Genomic DNA, 21,360 nt, shown 5'->3' with positions numbered 1-21,360 from the left:
TTGACAGTAGCTAACCTAACCACCTCTTTTACCCCAATCACTCTCTCAAGTGAAGGACATCTCACTGGAGGCCACAGGAGCTTTGTGAAGCCAGTGGGACACAATACATGGAGAGATGACCAACCCATCACTGTTGATGAGGGGAGTGGAACCTCAACCCAGCACTTATCGTGATAGAGGTTAGTGTAACAGTGTTGCATAAAATATGAGTTACTTTGTAAATCAGATGTGGCCTGTTTATTTCAGAAAGGCTTCCCTCAGCTATTCATTTGTACATCCTTTTTTGTGAGACTTCACCAAATCAAATAATATTTTATTGGTCACATACACGTGTTTAGCAGATGTTATTGCGGGTGTAGAGGAATGCTTGTGTTTCTAGCTCCAACAGTGCAGTAATATCTAACAAGTAATATCTAACAATTTCACAACATATACACAATACACACAAGTCTAAGTAAAGGAATGGAATTAAGAAAATATACAAAAGTTTGGGGTCACTTCGAAATGTCCTTGTTTTTGAAAGAAAAGCACATGTTTTATCCATTGAAGTAACATCAAATTGATCAGAAATACAGTGTAGACATTGTTAATGTTGTAAATGACTATTGTAGCTGGAAATGGCTGATCTTTAATGGAATATCTACATAGGCGTACATAGGCCCATTATCAGCAACCATCACTCCTGTGTTCCAATGGCACGTTGTGTTAGCTAATCTAAGTTTATAATTTTAAAAGGCTAATTGATCATTAGAAAACCCTTTTGCAATTATGTTAGCACAGCTGAAAACTGTTGTGCTGATTAAATAAGCAATTAAACTGGCCTTTAGACTAGTTGAGTATCCGGAGCATTAGCATTTGTGGGTTCGATTACAGGCTCAAAATGGCCAGAAACAAAGTCCTTTCTTCTGAAACTCGTCAGTCTGTTCTTGTTCTGAGAAATGAAGGCTATTCCATGCGAGAAATTGGCAAGAAACTGAAGATCTCATACAGCGCTGTGTACTACTACCTTCACAGAACAGCGCAAACTGGCTCTAACCAGAATAGAAAGAGGAGTGGGAGGCCCCAATGCACAACTGAGCAAGAGGACAAGTACATTAGAGTGTCTAGTTTGAGAAACAGACGCCTCACAAGTCCTCAACTGGCAGGAGAGTACTATGGTGTTGCATGCTAAGCAATAGTCAATGAACAGCATTCTTACATAGGTATTCCTCTTGTTCAGATGGGATAGGGCAGTGTGCAGTGCAATGGCGATTGCATAGTTTGTGGATCTATTGGGGCGGTAAGCAAATTTTAGTGGGTCTAGGGTGACAGTTAAGGTAGAGGTGACATGATCCTTGACTAGTCTCTCAAAGCACTTCATGATGACAGAAGTGAGTGCTACAGGGCAATAGGCATTTAGTTCAGTACAGTTACCTTTGCTTTCTTGGGTACAGGAACAATGGTGGCCATCTTGAAGCATGTGGGGACAGCAGACTGGGATAGGGAGAGATTGAATGTGCCCGTTAACACACCAGCCAGCTAGTCTGTGCATGCTCTGAGGAAGCGGCTAGGGATGCCGTCTGGGCCGGCAGTCTTGCGAGGGTTAACACGCTAAAATGTCTTACTCACGTCGGCCACGGAGGAGGAGAGCCCATAGTCCTTGGAAGTGGGCCGCGTTGGTGGCACTGTGTTATCCTCAAAGCGGGCGAAGAAGGTGTTTAGCTTGTCCAGAAGCAAGACGTCGGTGTCCGCGACGTGGCTGGTTTTCCTTTTGTAGTCCGTGAAATAGTTATCCAATATAACTAATGTACTGATAACCTTTTATTTTCTGTGATAAGTCTAATACTGTTCATATGTGCTACAGGTCAACAGAGTGGGGTGGGTTTCCTGATCTCTCTTATCAAAAGGTACATCTTTTATTTAATAACAATAAAAATGTCTGCACTGATGATTTATGATATTGGAGAACAAATCATAGACCTTTCCTCCATACAGAATCTTTCTAAATCCATGATGTCCTTCGTCTGCGCTTATGGACTGCTATCTTCAATTCAAACCACAGATTTTTAATGGGGTTCAAGTTCGGAGACTGATGGCCCTTGCAAAATGTTGATTTTGTGGTCAATTTACCATATACACTGAGTAAACCAAACATTAGGAACACCTTCCTAATATTGAGTTGTACCGCCTCCTTTTGCCCTCAGAACAGCCTCAATTTGTTGGGGCATAGACATTACAAAGTGTTGAAAGCATTCCATAGGGATGCTGGCCCATGTTGACTCCAATGCTTCCCACAGTTGTGTCAAGCTGGCGGGATGTCCTTTGGGTGGTGGACCATTCAAGATACACACGCAAATCTGTTACGCGTGAAAAACCCAGCAGCTTTGCAGTTATTGACACAAACCGGTGCGCCTGTCACCTACCACCATACCCCATTTAAAGGCACTTAAATCTTTTGTCCATTTACCCTCTGAATGGCACACATACACAATCAATGTCTCAATTGTCTCAAGGCTTAAAAATCCTTCTTTAACCTGTCCCCTCCCCTTCATCTACACTGATTGAAGTGGAGATTGAAGCGCAGACCAGCTGGCTGGTGTGTTTACGGACATATTCAATTGCTCCCTATCCCAGTCTGTTGTCCCCACATGCTTCAAGATGGCTACCATTGTTCCTGTACCCAAGAAGGCAAAGATAACTGAACTAAATGACTACCGCCCCGTAGCACTCACTTCTGTCATCATGAAGTGCTTTGAGAGACTAGTCAAGGATCATATCACCTCTACCTTACCGGCCACCCTAGACCCACTTCAGTTTGCATACCGCCCCAACAGGTCCACAGACGACGCAATCGCCATCACACTGCATTCTGCCCTATCCCATCTGAACAAAAGGAATACCTATGTAAGAATGCTGTTCATTGACTACAGCTCAGCATTTAACACCATAGTACCCGCCAAGCTCATCATCAAGCTGGAGGCCCTGTGCAATTGGGTCCTGAACTTTGACGGGCCGCCCCGCAGGTGGTGAAGGTAGGAAACAACATCTCCACTTTGCAGACCCTCAACACTGGGGCCCCACAAGGGTGCGTGCTCAGCACCCTCCTGTACTCCCTGTTCACCCATGACTGCGTGGCCATGCACGCCTCCAACTCAATCATCAAGTTTGCAGACGACACAACAGTAGTGGGCTTGATTACCAACAACGACAAGACAGGGAGGAGGTGAGGGCACTCGGAGTGTGGTATCAGGAAAACAACCTCTCACTCAACGTCAACAAAACAAAGGAGATGATCATGGACTTCAGGAAACAGCAGAGGGAGCACCCCCCTATCCACATCGAAGGGACAGCAGTGGAGAAGGTGGAAAGTTAAGTTCCTCAGCGTACACATCACAGACCAACTGAAATGGTCCACCCACACAGACAGTGTGGTGAAGAAGGCACAACAGCGCCTCCTCAACCTCAGGAGGCTGAAGAAATTTGGCTTGTCACCCAGAACCCTGACAAACTTTTACAGATGCACAATCAAGAGCATCCTGTCAGGCTGTATCACAGCCTGGTATGGCAACTGCACCGCCCTCAACCGCAAGGCTCTCCAGAGGGTGGTGCGGTCTGCACAACGCATCACCAGGGGCAAACTACCTGCCCTCCATGACACCTACAGCACCTGATGTGACAGGAAGGCCAAAAAGATCATCAAGGACATCAACCACCCGAGCCATTGCCTGTTCACACCGCTACCATCCAGAAGGCGAGGTCAGTACAGGTGCATCAAAGCTGGGACTGAGAGACTGAAAAACAGCTTCTATCTCAAGGCCATCAGACTGCAATCACTAACTCAGAGAGGTTGCTGCCTACATTGAGACCCAATCACTGGCCACTTTAATAAATGGATAACTAGTCACTTTATACAATGCGACTCTAAATAATGCCACTTTAATCATGTTTACATATCTCATATCACATGCATATACTGTATTTTATACCATCTATTGCACCTTGCCTATTACATGTACATATTCTCATTCACCCCTTTAGATTTGTGTGTATTAGGTAGTTGTTGGGGAATTGTTAAATTACTTGTTAGATATTACTGCATTGTTGGAACTAGAAGCACAAGCATTTCGCTACAATCGCATAAACATCTGCTAACCTTGTATGTGACAAATAAAATTAGATTTGATTTAACAAGTGACATCAATAAGGGATCATAGCTTTCACCTGGTCAGTCTGTCATGGAAAGATCCAGGTCCTTAATATTTTGTACACTCAGTGAATACTTTTGCCTTCAGAAAGTATTTACAACCCTTGACTTCCACATTTTGTTGCATAACAGCCTGAATTTAAAATTGATTAAATTTAGATTTTGTTTCAATGATCTACACACAATACCCCATAATGTCAGTGGAATTTTGTTTTAAGATTTTTTTACATATTACAAAAGAAAAGCTGAAATGTCTTGACTCAATAAGTATTCAACCACTTTGTTATGCCAAGCCTAAATAATTTAAGCAGTAGAAATTTGCTTGGCAGATCACATAAGATGCATGTACTCCCTTTGTGCAATAATAGTGTTTAACATTATTTTTGAATGACTACCTCATCTCTGTACCCCACACATACACTTATCTATAAGGTCCCTCAGTGAAGTTGTGAGAATTTCAAGCACAGATTCAACCAAAAAGACCAGTGAGGTTTCCAATGCCTCGCAAAGAAGGGCACCTATTGGTAGATGGGTAAAAATAAACTAAAGTAAACATTGAATCTCCTTTTGAGCATGGTGACGTTATTAATTACACTTTGGATGTTGTATCAATACACCCAGTCACTACAAAGATACAACTCAGTTGCCAGAGCGGAAGGGAACCACTCAGGAATTTCATCATGAGACCAATTGTGATTAATGGGTGTGACAGGAGAAAACAACATTGGATCAACAACATTGAAATTACTCCACAATAGTCACGTAAATGACAGAGTGAAAAGAAAAAAGCCTTTACAAAATACAAATATTCCAAAACATGCATCCTGTTTGCAACAAGACACTAAAGTAATACTACAAAACAAAATTGGCAAAGAAACTACGTTTTTCTCCGGAAAACAAAGTAAACACAACACATGACTGAGTACAACTCTTCACATTTTCAAACATGGTGGTGGCTCCATCATGTTATGGGTATACTTGTAATCTGCAATGACTGGGGAGTTTTTCATGATAAAAATAAACCGAATGGAGCGAAGCACAGGCAAAATCCTAGAACGAAAACCTGGTTCAGTCTGCTTTCCAACAGACAATGGGAGAAAGATTCACCTTCAGCAGGACAATAACCTAAAACACATGGCCAAATCTGCACTGGAGTTAATTACCAAGATGACATTGAATGTTCCTAAATGGCCTACTTACAGTTTAGACTTAAATCTGCTTGAAAATGGCTGTCTCGCAATGATCAACCAACTTGACAGAGCTTGAAGAATTTAAAAAAGAATGAGCCAATATTGCACAACCCAGGTGTGCAAAGCCCTTACAGACTTATCCTAAAAGACTCACAACTGTAAACACTGCAAATGGTGTTTAACATGTACTTACTCAGGGCGGTGAATAAAATTATATAATTTTTCTTCCACTTTGACACTAGAGTATTTTGGGTAGATTTTTGACCCAAAAAATTATAATTGGATGAGTGCTGGGGGTTGTCTTGCTGGAAGATCCACTTTCAGCCAAGTTCCAGCCTCCTGGCAGACCATAGCACTGGCTGGAGTTTACTAAACGGTATTGGCACTTGGATTGGAACTGGTGTTATGGTCAGATGACATGAAAATAGAGCTCTTTCGCCACGCACACCAGTGGTGTGTTTGGCGTCGAGAAATGGAGGTACAGTTGAAGTCGGAAGTTTACATACACCTTAGCCAAAAACATTTAAACTCAGTTTTTCACAATTCTTGACATTTAATCCTCGTAAACATTCCCTGTTTTAGGTCAGTTAGGATCACCACATTATTTTAAGATTGTGACATTTCAGAATACTAGTAGAGAGAATGATTTATTTCAGCTTTTATTTCTTTCATCACTTTCCCAGTGGGTCAGAAGTTTACATATACTCAATTAGTATTTGGTAGCATTGCCTTTAAATTGTTTAACTTGGGTCAAATGTTTCGGATAGCCTTCCACAAGCTTCCCACAATAAGTTGGGTGAATTTTGGCCCATTCCTCCTGACAGAGCTGGTGTAACTGAGTCAGGTTTGTAGGCCTCCTTGCTCGCACACGCTTTTTCAGTTCTGCCCACAAATTTTCTATAGGATTGAGGTCAGGGCTTTGTGATGGCCACTCCAATACCTTGACTTTGTTGTCCTTAAGCCATTTTGCCATAACTTTGGAAGTATGCTTGGGGTCATTGTCCATTTGGAAGACCCATTTGAGACCAAGCTTTAACTTCCTGACTGATGTCTTGAGATGTTGCGGCGGTTTTACGGCGGTTTTGGAGCAGTGGCTTCTTCCTTGCTGAGCGGCCTTTCAGGTTATGTCAATATAGGACTCGTTTTACTGTGGATATAGAAACTTTTGTACCTGTTTCCTCCAGCATCTTCACAAGGTCCTTTGCTGTTCTTCTGGGATTGATTTGCACTTTTTGCACCAAAGTACGTTCATCTCCAGGAGACAGAATGGGTCTCCTTCCTGAGTGGTATGACGGCTGCGTGGTCCCATGGTGTTTATACCTGCGTACTATTGTTTGTATAGATGAACGTGGTACCTTCAGGCGTTTGGAAATTGCTCCCAAGGATGAACCAGACTTTTTTTCTGATGTCTTGGCTGATTTATTTTGATTTTCCCATGATGTCTAGCAAAGAGGCACGGAGTTTGAAGGTAGGCCTTGAAATAAATCCACAGGTACACCTCCAATTGACTCAAATGATGTCAATTAGCCTATCAGAAGCTGTTAAAGCCATGACATAGTTTTCTGGAATTTTCCAAGCTGTTTAAAGGCACACTCAACTTAGTGTATGTAAACTTCTGACCCACTGGAATTGTGATACAGTGAATTATAAGTGAAAAAATCTGTCTGTAAACAATTGTTGGAAAAATTACTTGTGTCATGCACAAAGTAGATGTCCTAACTGACTTGCCAAAACTATAGTTTGTTAACAAAACATTTGTGGAGTGGTTGAAAAATTTGTTTTAAGTGTATGTAAACTTCCGACTTCAACTGTATATGCAGAAAAGTACCTCATACCTATTGTAAAATGTGGTGTTGGATTTTTTACATTGGATTTTTTACATTATGGGAGTATTTTGCATCCACTGTTCTTGGGGCCCTTGCTGAGGTCAACGGCATCATGAACTTTACCAAGTAGCAGGTCATTTTAGCCAAAAATGTAGTCGCCTCTGCCAGGAGGCAGAGTTCTGGGTCCCGAACTTGGTGGGAAGTAGACCTTCCAGCAAGACAATAACCCCAAGCACACATTAAAATCCACAAATATATGGTTAATTGACCACAAAATCAACATTTTGCAGTGGCCATCTCAGTCTCCGGACTTGAACATTGTAAGTGTATGGTTTGAATTGAAGAGGGCAGTCCCATAACCGTAGACAAAGGTTATTATGGCCAGACCCAGTTGATACAATGTTTCAAGTTCGTTGCAGACAGGCCATTCGTAGTCAATGTGATTCATAGGGTATTTATTTTTATCAGGATATTTTCTACCTGCAGGCTGCAAAGATTTTGTTGGTTAGCTTTATGTTGGCTATTTTTACATAGTTGGCAATGGCAATAGAAGTTACTTTTAGATTTGTATAATCTTCATTTAGATTTAGATCTTGATTAACCACATGACAATGATTTTGAGATAGAAGACGTTATTATGAATGAAACTGTTCAACAAAAATGTGCATATGAAAACCATAAATGGCACGCAGATCAGTAGAAATGGTAAGTGAAGCAGGCCTCACAAGATTCAGGCCTCACAAGATTCATCTAAAGTTCCCCCTGTACCAGGCCTCACAAGATTCATCTGAAGTTCTCCCTGTACCAGACCTCACAAGACTCATCTGAAGTTCCCCCTGTACCAGGCCTCACAATACTCATATCATAACTGCTACACACGGTCTACATCGTTGTCACCATATTAGCTAAAGTAACATCATAGTCAACATAGCTAATAGAACTAACATGTTAGTAAACCCGCTACAATCATGCAGTAAAGTTAGTGTACAGTCAGTAAGCAGTTTAGAATTTACAATGGCGGCCCCCGGTGGCAATACATTTCTAAAACAAAAAGCTTACCTTTGATTTATAAGAGTTCCAGTGTTGTGTTGGAAAGTCATAGCCAGCTAGCTAACACAGCATCCCTCTGTTTGAGCAGGGTGTTTGAGTAGGCTAAACTAGCTAGCTGCATTTGCTAGCTAAGTAAGTGAAACGGGGGGAAAATGACACTTGCTTCTCCTTAATTTTTGAAGAAACGAATTGGTTCAAAACTGATCAGCTATTGTCTTTCTCTCTCTTTGAGTCAACTACTCACCACATGTTATGCACTGCAGTGCTAGCTAGCTGTAGCTTATGCTTTCAGTAATAGATTAGTTCTCTGATCCTTTGATTGGGTGGACAACATGTCAGTTCATGCTGCAAGAACTCTGATAGATTGGAGGACATCCTCCGGAAGTTTTCATAATTAACTGTATAAGTCTATGGAAAGGGGTGAGAACCATGAGCCTCCTCGGTTTTGTATTGAAGTCAATGTACCCAGAGAAGGACGGAAGCTAGCTGTCCTATGGCTACACCATAGTGCTACCCTACAGAGTGCTGTTGAGGCTACTGTAGACCTTCATTGCAAAACAGTGTGTCAAAACTTGTTCAGGACCTCAGACTGGGGCGAAGATTCACCTTCCAACAGGACAACGACCCTAAGCACACAGCTAAGACAATGCAGGAGTGGCTTCAGCACAAGTTTCTGAATGTCCTTGATTGGCCCAGCCAGAGCCCGGACTTGAACCCGATCGAACATCTCTGGAGAGAACCGAAAATAGCTGTGTAGCTACGCTCCCCATCCAACCTGACAGAGCTTGGGAGAAACTCCCCAAATAGTAAACTCCCCAAATACAGGTGTGCCAAGCTTGTAGCGTCATAGTCAAGAAGACTCGAGGCTGTAATTCTTCAACAAAGTACTGAGTAAAGGGTCTGAATACTGTTGGGTTCTGAGAATATGAAAATATACTTATTCATGTCACTGATGGAGTGCTAAGGTTTAGAGGGTCTACACCAGAAGTTAAGGGTTATAGGAGGAAGGTATATAGTGTGTGCAACTAAGCTTGGAATGTGTTGAGTGCAGGGAAGTGGTTACATGTGGCAGGCATTGATAAGGGGAGAGAGCCATGGATTGGTGATAGAGGGGGGTTGAGGTCAGGTCAGGTCACCTTAAGGGAGAAATAGAAGTTTATGACCCGTATCACTAGTGTCCTGCCTAGCAGTAAAGAACGATGTTTGTACAGATGGGTAGGAGGAGACTCAGCTTTGGAGAAAGGGTTAAATATCAGTGCTTGTGTGAAATGTCTTGTCTGAATTACAGCTATATTGACGCTTTGGGAATAATTAAACTTGGTTAAGCTTCTCTTGTGTCCGTGAGTTATTTACTCTGAAAATTAGAACCTAACAATGCTTATGTAAATGTGATATCAGTTTTTTATTTCTAATACATTTGCAAAAATGTCTAAACCTGTTTTTGCTTAGTCATTATGGGGTATTGTGTGTAGATTAAGGTGGGGAAAACTATTTCATACATTTTAGAATAAGGCTCTAATGTAACAAAATGTGGAAAAAGTCAAGGGGTCTGAATACGTTCCGAATGCACTGTATGCAAAATACAGAAATACAGCCGGCATGATGCATTTTGCATTATGACTGCTTTGAAATAAATCTTAATCACCAATAAATCTTAGCCAGCTCCAGTTTTGCACGTCCGTTAAAAACCCCTCCATGTAGGCTACATGTGTCCATATGCCCATCATGAAATGAGAGATGAGATATGCTGGTGACTCTTGTATTTAGAAATAATTTTCCTGTAACAATTGCTTGTTTTCCGTTTCATATGATTAAAAACCAAGCCCTCCATAGGCTACCCTTATGCCTATAGGCTATAACAAAGGCTGCTTCAACAGCAATACGTTGTCTTTTTTATCCTAGCGATTTTATTATATTATGCTTCTGACCATGCTATTTAGAAATGTTGTTTTAAAAAAACGGATGTTTTTTTATTCAAATTAAAACTTAAAACAAGCAAACTTATTACAATGATTCACCGTTGCTTTATGATGAGAACGTCCAGCTGCCATGCAATGGAATTTAGGAGCCGTCTGCTATTTCTGGAAAAGTGTGAATGCGATCTGTAGGATGGTTCCATTATGTTTATAAAACATATTTGGGAGCAGTAGAACGGTGAGTGGACATTCCCTCTTTCTCTTTATATTGGATCTTTTTCCGGCAGGTAGCCTAGCGGTTAAGAGCGTTGGACCAGGTTGTTGGTTCAAATCCCCGAGACGACTAGGTGAAAAAATCTGCCAATGTGCTCTTGAGCAAGGCCCTTAACCCTAATTTCTCCTTTAAGTCGCTCTGGATAAGAGCGTCTGCTCAATGTTCCTCAAGCAAGGGTGGAGGCCGATGACATCACGGATTTGCAGTTGTCTAAAAAAACACTATTTTGCTCAAAACATGTTTAAAAAAAAAAACTTTTTCGTGTGTGTACTTTTCACAGTAAAAGTTAAAAAATCAGTTTAGAATGCAATTAGTTTAATCAGCTGTGTTTGCTAGGGATGGGGTAAAAGTGTGACACCACTCCGGCCCCCAAGGACTTGCTCATCTGTTCTATCTAATACAGACGGGGACTATGTCGCACAGCAAGAGTTGAGTGGGGACGAACGGATTCGTTTCAGTCAGTTCTGAGGCCATGTCTAGACTTGACAGTTCATGCAGCTTTTCTATTCTGATCATGGAGTTCTTATCATGTAATTCCGACAACGTCATGCATCCACACAAACATTAAAATGTGTCTACGGTGTCCACATTGTGTCCAGATTCCCTTTTCCTGTGCTAAATTAAAATGCCAGTATGCATTCTGCAAACAGGCTTAATATAACACAACTACTTGATGGTAGTAGCCAACTACTGTAGTTAACTAGCCAGCTAACCTTTGTAACTAGCCAGCAAGCTAGTTAGCAAAGCTAAAGGGATTGCAAACAGGTTAGCATAATTCCAGCCAAACATATATAAATATATATTTTTATAAGCTAGATATATAGCCTCTCCCTGATAACAAAAAATCTATATATGAAAGACCTTAAACAACTTGAAGCCACCACATATTTAGCCATGGAGCAGGTTCTGATTGGCTAGCGAGGGCCAGTGAGGGCCTTGATGTGTAATGTAATAAGCACTACCATATTTAAAAAAACAGCGTGGGGAACCAAGGAAGTGACGTAGCCGAGAGTACATGTCCAGAGTGAGCTATCGACAAGGGGATGGTGGTTGGAAGAGCGCGCTTGTTTGAAATAGAAAAGCGTTGCAGTAGCTTTTGATAAAGAACAACATCAAGACTAATCAGCTGCTTTATAAGTGGGATGCAATGTTGAGCGCTACATCCCGAGTGGTTCGTGCTGATTGTACGGAGATTGTGACAGCCGGTTAAATGGCGTCCCTTAACAATGCAAGAACAAGATGTATGTCAGGAGAAGTGCAGTATTATCAGGAGACGTATACTTGGAATACGGAGGAGGAATGGATGGAAAAAGAGAGGCAGAGGAGGTCTAAGAGAGAGAGGGAGGAAGTTGGTGAGCTTGAGTCGGTTAAAAATGGTGGGAAAAAGGGAGATGGTTTGTTAAAGAAGAATGGTAGAAAGTGTAAGCAGAGAGCTGAAGACAGGAGGAGAAATGGAAGTGAATGAGGTCAAGGTATCAGAGGTGGTAGGTGTGGTGAAGTTCTTGGAGCACGAGGCTTGCACCGAGGGTCAGAATAAAGATGAATATGTGACGGTAGGAGTGAAGTTTTTGGAAAAAGTGGACCCTTGCCTTTTGGCTGATCCATTTGTGGTTTCAAGGTGGGTGAAAACAGAGTTGGGTGCTGTGGAATCGGTGAGGGTAACCAGAAGTGGTCTTGTGATAATTATTTGTGTTTCTGCTGGTCAGAGGGAGAAGGCGCTCGCCGTTAAACGAATGGTGTCAAGAAATGTGAATTGTTTTGCTCTCAAGAAAAGGGTGCCATTGAAAGGAGTGATTACTGGGGTAGCAATAAATGTAAAAGTTGACCAACTGAAGGGGAAGATTCCCGGTGTTTGTGATGCTCGTCGTTTGGTGTGACACAGTGGTGAAACAGAAGAGTCATTCTGTTCTTTTGAATTTTGATGTTGAGTCTTTGCTAGACAAAGTGATGTTAGGATATATAAGTTAAATGCGGTTTTGTGCCAAATACATTAAGATGTTACAGGTGTCAAGCTTATGGGCATGTGGCAGCAGTGTGTAGGAGGGAGGTTCCTTGGTGTGAGAAGTGTGCAGAAGGGCATGAGACAAAGGAATGTGTAGCATTGGGGAAAGTAGTGGTATGTGTTAATTGTTGGGGTGCCCATGGGGCTGGGGATCAGAAATGTCCCGTGCGAGAGAGGCAGGTTGAGGTTTCCAGGGTTAGAGTAGTGCAGAAGTTGTCTTATGCTGAGGCAGTGAAGAAAGTAGAGGAAAATGGGTCAAGGGGGAGGGATCCTGAGAGGAGTGGTGTGAGTAGTAGAACTGTACCAGTACAGAGGGGAAGGTCAACAAGTGAAATATGTTTCAGTAAGACTGGATTTTTTTTGCACTTATAGCAATGGTTATCAACTGTACTGCAGGGGTGGAACGTAAGCCGCAGAAAATTGAGGTTGTGGTGGCAGCTGCAGAGAGGTATTTGGGTGTGCAAGACTTGACATCAGAAGAGTTACAGGGTGTGTTAAGTGGTGATGTCCCATTTCAGGTTGTTGGCATGAGGTAGGACTAAATATATTTCAATAGGGGAGTAGGGTGGTGTTATATTTATTACATTTGTAGTGTCAGATGAAAGGGTATTTATACATTTTTTCAAGCAAAGTATAAGTGAGTTGTACTCTAATCTAGTAGGTGGCGGTAATGCAACATATTTGGATGCCAACCGCCGTTAAACCTCATCGAAGAAGAACAGCGCGCATACGCTTTTCATTTAGGCACACCCTTTGCGCTACGACGCCAACCAATAACATTTCTCTTCACTGTAAACGGAAGTGAACAGTGACCAAGAACAATTTCCACGTTAGCGTTTTTATTGTTGTTATTTAGACATTTATTAACGCCATGGAGCACAAAATATTATTATTTTAACTACACAGCATCACATACTTACGCCATGTAGTCTTTAATTCGCGTTGGAGACAGGACTTGGTTGATATATGTTATAGGTAACGATAGCTAGCTGCTAACAATGGCTAACTGTATGGTTTTTCACACTCAAATAGCCTCCATCATGGAGGTGCTAGCGAATGCAGCAGTGGCAGAGATCTGTAAACTCGTAGACGATGACTATGCAGTGTTTCGTTTGGAAATTTCTGAAAGCCAGAAACAGAACAGGGCATTGCGGAGGAAATTACAGCTTCAGGAACTGAAGGTGGCACGGGAGCGCGCAGACAGGACAATGCGAGAGCGCGTCCTCGCCAGTCGACCCAACAGTGTTAAGATCCTCGACCAATACAGAGGAATGGCAAGAGGTACTTTTTGCAGAAGGCCGAGGCTGCGCGGCCTGTCGCCGTTCATATATACAGTAGCCCAGTGCCCGTTCCCCTCTGTGTCCAGATGTGTTACCCAGAATTCGGTCAGGTTTAGGATAGTATGCAATAGTATACTTAGCTATCTTTCGCAAAGACACAATTTCATATTCTAACCAGGTCTTGATTTACTGTATTTCCTATTTACTCAATGAAAACAATGTGATGCATGGAATATAGTACATCAATCAATACATAGAATATCAAGAAGTTATGAGAAGTGTTACCTTATATTCTTGCCAATTCTAGACAGTGTCAAAACTGTCAATAGTGGGAATATACTGTTGAACATTGACAGTCGCTTATCAAACCACCTCATCTCCTCTTTCAGGTGGCGGACATCTCACTGGAGGCCAAATCAATTTTGTGAAGCCAGTGGGACACAATGCATGGAGAGATGACCAACCAATCACTGTTGATGAGGGGAGTGGAACTTCAACCCAGCAAGTTATCATGATAGAGGTTAGTGTAATAGTGTTGCATTAAAAATGACAGTCACTTTGTAAATCAAATGTGGCCCGTTTGGTTCAGAAAGGCTCCCCTCAGCTATCTGTCTTAGGGGAGCTTGAAAGACTTCCTTTCAACAATGTTATCCACTACGCCATGGTCCCTCGTTTTGTAGGTTACGAATTTGCTTAAAATTTACATTGATATATATATATTAAAATGTATGTGTATCTGAGGTCATTTACTTACCCTATGCCGGTTTTCAACGTATTTGACAACCAAGAAGAAGCACAAAGCAGAAAAATTCAGTTTAGCATTTTTTTAAAGTACTGGCTGGCAATGTTCAGTAAAAAAGCTCCAGTGTAATCTAATATAAAGCACATCAAACGGACTGTAATTTAAAGGTTTTTATCGTCCTGTAAGTCCTCAACTTGAGCAGGCACGCTAACAAGGCTGCTGAGTTGTAGTTCAAATGAGACTTTAATAACTTTCGCCGATGTGTCTTACTTCTTACAGTCTGAATTGAAAATGTATTAAATTTAGATTTTGTGTCATTGATCTCTACACAATACCCCATAATGTCAAAGTGGAATTTTGTTTGTAGAACATTTTAGTAATTAATACAAAATAAAAAGCTGAAATGTATTGAGTTAAGTTTTTGTTATGGCAAGCCTAAATAAGTTCAGGAGTACAAATGTGCTTAACAGATCGCATAATAAGTTGCGTGGACATATTCCGTGTTCAATAATAGAGGTTAACATGATTTTTGAATAACTAGCCCATTTCTGTACCCCACACATACAAGTATCTTTAAGGTCCCTCAATCGAGCAGTGAATATCAAGCACATATTCAACCACAAAGACCAGGGAGGTTTTTCCATGCCTCGCAAAGAAGGGCACCTTTGAGCATGGTGAAGTAATTAATTAGGCTTTAGATGATGTATCAATACACCCAGTCACTGCAAAGATACAGACAACCTTCCTAACTCTGTTGCCTGAGAGGAAGGAAACTGGTCAGGGATTTCACCATCAGGCCAATTGTGATTTTTAAAACAGTTAAGAGTTTAATGGGTGTGAAATAAGAAATCTGGGGATGAATCAACAACATTGTAGTTATGCCACAATACTAATGTAAATGACAGAGTTAAAAGAAGGAAGCCTGTACAGAATACAAATATAACAAAACATGCATCCTGTTTGCAGTAAGGCACTAACGCACAGTGCCTTCGGAAAGTATTCAGACCTCTTGACTTTTTCCACGTATTGTTAGGTTACAGCTTTATTCAAAAATTGATTAAATTGTCATCCCCCCCATCAATCTACACACAATACCCCATAATGACAAAGCAAAAACAGGATTTTAGCCATTTTTGCTAATTTATGTATATTTTTTAAACGGATCACATTTACTTAAGTATTGAGACCCTTTACTCAGTACTTTGAAGCACCTTTGGCAGCGATTACAGCCTTGAGTCTTCTTGGGTATGACGGTACAAGCTTGGCACACCTGTTTTGGGGGAGTTTCTCCCATTCCTTTCTGCAGATCCTCTCAAGCTCTGTCAGGTTGGATGGGGAGTGTTGCTGCACAGCTATTTTCAGGTCTCCAGAGATATTCGATCGGGTTCAAATCCGGGCTCTGGCTGGGCCACTCAAGGTCATTCAGAGACTTGTTGTGAATCCACTCCAGTGTTGTCTTGGATGTGTGCTTAGGGTCATTGTCCTGTTGGAAGTCTGAGCTTCTGATCACCCAGTCAGCTTTTGAGCACTCTGGAGCAGTTTTCATCAAGGATCTCTCTGTACTTTGCTCCGTTCATCCTTCCCTCGATCATGACTAGTCTCCCAGTCCCTGCCGCTGAAAAACCTCCCCACAGCATGATGCTGCCATCACCATGCTTTACCGTAGGGATGGTGCCAGGTTTCCTCTAGAAGTGAAGCTTGGCATTCAGGCCAAAGAGTTCATTCTTGGTTTCATCTGACCAGAGAATCTTGTTTATCATGGTCTGAGAGTCTTTAGGTCCCTTTTGGCAAACTCCAAGCGGACTGTCATGTGCCTTTTACTGAGGAGTGGCCTCCATCTGGCCACTCTGCCATGAAGGCCTGATTTTTGGTGCGGCAGAGATGGTTGTCCTTCTGGAAGCTTCTCCCATCTCCACAGAGGAACTCTAGAACTCTGTCAGACTAACCATCGGGTTCTTGGTCACCTCCCTGACCAAAGCCCTTCTCCTCTGATTGCTCAGTTTGCCCGGGCGGCCAGCTCTAGGAAGAGTCTTGGTGGTTCCAAAGTTCTTCCATTTAAGAGTGATGGAGGCCACTGTGTTCTTGGGGACCTTCAATGCTGTAGAAATGTTTTGGTACCCTTCCCCAGATCTGTGCCTCGACACAACCCTGTCTCTGAACACTACAGACAATTCCTTTGAGAACATGGCTTGGTTTTTGCTCTGACATCCATGTCAACTGTTGGACCTTATATAGACAGGTGTGTAACTTTCCAAATCATGTCCAATTTAATTTACTACAGGTGCACTCCAATCAAGTTGTAGAAACATCTCAAGGATGATCAATGGAAACAGGATGCACCTGAGCTCAATTTCGAGTGTCATAGCAAAGGGTCTGAATAATCATGTAAATAAGGTATTTCTAAAAACCTGTTTTAATTTTGTCATTATGGGGTATTGTGTGTAGATTGAGGATTTTTAAAATGTTATATACATTTTAGAATAAGGCTAATGTAACATATCTGGAAAATGTGAAGGTGTCTATATACTTTCCGAAGGCACTGTATATCTGCAAAGAAATTAACTTTATGTCCTGAATACAAAGCGTTATGTTTGGGGCAAACACTACACATCACTGAGTGTCGTTCTTCATATTTTCAAGCATGGTGGTGGCTGCATCATGATATTGGTATGCTTGTCATCGCCAAGGACTAGGGAGTTTTTTTAGGATAAAAAGTAGCGGTATAGAGCTAAGCACAGGCAAAATCCTAGTGGAAAACCTGGTTCAAACTGCTTTCCAACAGACAATGGGAGACAAATTCAGCTTTCAGCAGGACAGTAACTTAAAACACAAGGCCAAATATACATTGGAGTTGCTTAGCAAGATTACATTGAATGTTCCTGAGTGACCTAGTTACAGTTTTGACTTAAATCATCTTGAAAATCTATGGCAAGACTTGAAAATGGCTGTCTAGCAATGATCAACAACCAACTTGACAGAGCTTGAAGAATTTAAAAAAGAATAATGTGCAAATATTGTACAATCGAGCTGTGCAAGGCTCTTAGACTTACCTAGAAAGACTCACAGCTGTAACCGCTGCCAAAGGTGACTCTAACATGTATTGACTCATGGGTGTGAATACCTATGCATATGAGATATTTCTGTATTTCATTTTCAGTAAATTTGCTAACATTTCTAAAAATATGTTTTCACTTTGTCATCATGGTCTATTGTGTATAGATGGGTGAGAAAAACAATCAATTTAATACATTTGAATTCAGGCTGTAACACAACAACATGTGGAATAAGTCATGGGATATGAATACTTTATGAAGATACTGTATATCTTATTTGACCACGTTCTCATGAATTTGATGATATAAGTGTGAAGCCCATTAAAAAACACATACTTCTTGTGTCAGGATGCAGATGCTGCAGGTCCTGGGGTCAAGCTGGAGAGGTCTGAAGGAGAGGAGGACCGGCGGCACAGCAGAGACATCCAGACTGGAGCAGCGGCTGGAGTGGCGCCCCCTGTAGCCACGGAGGACCCCACCACCGCCCCAGCGCAGCCCAGGACCCGATGCAGCATCACGGAGGTCAGTGGAACGCCGAACGCCGCCCTCAAGTCAGAGACAGACACCGAGACTTTAATGGGGCTGGGGCAACTGGGCTGTCCTCCTGCTCCCTGCTCAGAGTATTTACTTTATGGTAGCCCAAGGATGATTCTATCCCATCAGGACACAGGTGATGTGTTACAGGCTGGCAATGATCCGTCCTGTTCATACGCTACAGAGACTGAGATGATACCTGGTGACATGCCTGTGGGCTTAGATACACAGACTAATCCAATGAGAGGGGAAATGGACCGGTACAGTGGTAGTGTATACTCTGAAGGGTCCCTAGATAAGAAAGGGGAGGTTATAGTCATAGATGAAGTGACTGTAAAAGTGGAGGGTGACGCACCTCTGACATGGAATGCAGACGAGACTCATTTAAGAGAAGGACACTCGCAAGGCAACAACAGTGACTTCTTAGACTATAGTGAAAGCATAGAAAAAAATCAAAATGTCGTGACCCACTCCCCTTTACTCACTTTCAGGGATTGCGACCCAGTGTCCACGTCGATGGCACCTTCCGATTCACACGGTCGCGTCCTTTTCGATCAGGTATTGAACTCAAACAAAAGGGCTAGAGCGAAGGCTCCGGGAGGGGGCGCCACATCAGGCAATAGTAAAGAGAAACGGTTCCTCTGCATGTTCTGTAACAAAGGCTTCAGCTGCCCCCAGAAGGTGGAGATTCACCAGAGGGTCCACACGGGGGAGAAACCCTTCAGCTGTACCCAGTGTCACATGCGCTTCGCCCAGGCTTGCACCCTGAAGAGGCACCAAAGGGTCCACACGGGGGAAAAACCCTACAGCTGTACCCAGTGTCACATGCGCTTCGCCCAGGCTGGTAACCTGAAGATGCACCTGAAGGTCCACACGGGAGAAAGGTCTTCTGACATTTAGATCAAATCCTGCATTAAAGACAAAGATTCATTGTCATTGTTGTCAACATAAAAGATCCACAGATGCATTTGGAATACAGAGAGTAACAGATTTCAGTGTTGAATATTCCTGGGTAGAATATTGCATCCAGACATTGTGTGATATATAAGCCTAAAAATCTGTTACCATATTGTGTTTGTACTGTGTAAGCTATATGATGGTCACAAATGCCTATTTCATTACTTACATTCAAAAGAAAATTAATGCAATTCGTCAAGTTCATGCAGATTTTTTGTTAAGACGTGTATGTGTGATTTTCATATGGTGTATTTAACACTTGTTTGTTTAATAAACACAAAATGGGACTTTTCATTCTAACACTTTCATTGAGACTCTCTTTAGTATACATCACATCTGATCTCGCCCTATTCTGCATACACCCAACAGTGCTTTATAACCAATATACTCTTACTAAATACACTTAAAGATTGCCTCATAATATGAAGTAAAACGTTAATGTTTCAAACAGCATAATGCCTCCAGCTCACATTGCAAGTGGTGTGTGATGCGCTGAATGGCGAATGGGAAGCGCGCTTCAATTACCAGTTGAGAATTAAAAACAGTAGCTCTTTTTAATAGCGACTTCAAAACTGTTGTAACACGCTCATGTGCGTTGCACTTTTGACGACTTGTGTTGTCCCGCTAATTGCATTATGGAACGGAAATTTGCACACTGCCTTGTGCACACTGCTGTGCTTATAATGTGAAGAAATAATAGTTTATCAACATTTTAAGGTAAACGTTCTCATCTGATGTATCAGCCTCATTGCGATTGAATGTTTTTCTTATGTAGCCTTGGCCTACTTGTTGTATGAATTTGGGATCTTTTGTCCCACAACTGTCCCAAAGTCTGTTTGGAATAGGCTGTTTCTTTATCGCACAGAACGACAAGCTGACCAATAGAATAGGTACACTTTTCTACTGTGGGGTGTAGTAGATTGACATAGGCTAGTGATTCTGCTGTTCGTTACTCGTCTTGTTGGCTGAAAGAAAAGTACATGTGGACAGTTATTCTAACGTCTTCAAAGTGCGCATCGGAATTAGGTAAGAAGGACGCACGTTCTGTTGAAATGAATTACCATAGTCTAAATGTGATTTCTGTCATTCTGAGCACCGTGGGTGGACGGCCTAATCAGGTTACGCACCCAATGCATATGGGTCTGGTACATTTCTCAAATGTCACATAAATGAAAATGCTTCCAGTCAAATGTCCGGTGCATATGTAACCTGAGGCTATCACCTGTCTCTTCCAGGAGGAGGGTCCAGAGATGGTGCTGGTGAAGGAGGAGGGGTGTGAGCAGAGTCTGGGGAACTCTGAGGGGACCATGGTCATGGAGGACAACCAGACTACACCACCTCCTGAAACCACAGAGGAACCAGCTGAGCAGCACAGGAACACACACAGTCTCACTGAGGTGAGCCCACTCTAAAATGTCTGAATGGTATTAGGTCAGAACCCGAATCCACAAAGCTTCTCAGAGTATGAGTGCTAATCTGCATCAGTTTTGCCTTTTGGATCATAATGAATAAGATTATATGTACAGATCCTAGATCAGCACTTTTTGTCTTAAGTGTGGGACCATGTCTTTTGAATTATCAAACCATTAAAGACTCAAGTAATCAAATCAACTAACATGTTTGCATAGTACTCATAGCAATCCCTCATTTCCCAATCAGAAGCTGCTCATATCAGATTTCTTGATCCAACACAATGTTTTTCTGTACCTCTTACAGTCAGTAGACATGGAGGATGGGAAGCCTGATCTGATGCTGGTCAAAGAGGAGACAATAGAAGATGAACCAGAGAGCATTGCTCTGCTGAGTGGACTAAAGATGGGGGAGCAAGGTAAGCAAGAAATACATATAGCCTACATACAGTAATAGCTCTTCAATGGGAATAGTGATGCTTCTGGCTATTAGGTCGTTCCACCAATTAGGTGGCTTTTGAGTAGTGTAACTTGGTGTAAAAATAAAGAGCACATATTCAATTAAATAAAAAACACTTTTTTATTTTTTCCCCCCCCATCTCAAGAGGTTAACCCTTGTTATATATTCTGTATAATCCCCTTGTACTAAGGGTAAGAAATTACCCGCCTTCACTAAACCCCTAAAATAAAGCATCTTAATTGAATTTTAAACCCCACATCTATTTTGCATGAAGAAACAACCTGTCATTCATCACAAACTTTGTGAATATCTGGGTTGTCCCTGTTGACAATGCAGAAAGACTGCATTTAATCAGTGGACACCACTCGTTTTTATTACAACACACCTGTCATACTTGTTTTCTTAACTAAAGTAGAGGTTTATTATTATTATTATTGCTAAAGGTACTGCATAGGTGTAAACATACTTTTTTCAGCAAGAGATA

At 41.9% G+C, this 21,360-nt stretch overlaps 1 protein-coding gene across 2 annotated transcripts in view; it reads left to right on the top strand.

Annotated features, from left to right (window-relative positions):
- Positions 1–14: 14 nt before the first annotated feature.
- The window catches only part of LOC139566762 (uncharacterized), a 29,642-nt gene continuing 8,296 nt past the window's right edge, over positions 15–21,360 (top strand). Inside the window, exons 1-5 of one of the 2 annotated variants that reach the window (XM_071388056.1) lie at positions 15–179; positions 14,111–14,241; positions 17,865–18,038; positions 20,243–20,404; positions 20,724–20,835. In XM_071388056.1, coding sequence (XP_071244157.1) covers positions 116–179; positions 14,111–14,241; positions 17,865–18,038; positions 20,243–20,404; positions 20,724–20,835 — 643 coding nt within the window. In that variant the 5' untranslated portion in view covers positions 15–115. Of the gene's footprint in view, positions 180–13,211; positions 13,723–14,110; positions 14,242–17,864; positions 18,039–20,242; positions 20,405–20,723; positions 20,836–21,360 lie in introns of those variants that run through there. The other variant, XM_071388055.1, reaches the window with a different exon arrangement.

Source organism: Salvelinus alpinus, chromosome 39, assembly GCF_045679555.1.
Source record: "Salvelinus alpinus chromosome 39, SLU_Salpinus.1, whole genome shotgun sequence".
Classification (NCBI taxonomy): domain Eukaryota; kingdom Metazoa; phylum Chordata; class Actinopteri; order Salmoniformes; family Salmonidae; genus Salvelinus; species Salvelinus alpinus.
The sequence above is the reverse complement of the archived record's forward strand: the minus strand, read 5'-3'. Positions and strand labels throughout refer to the sequence as shown.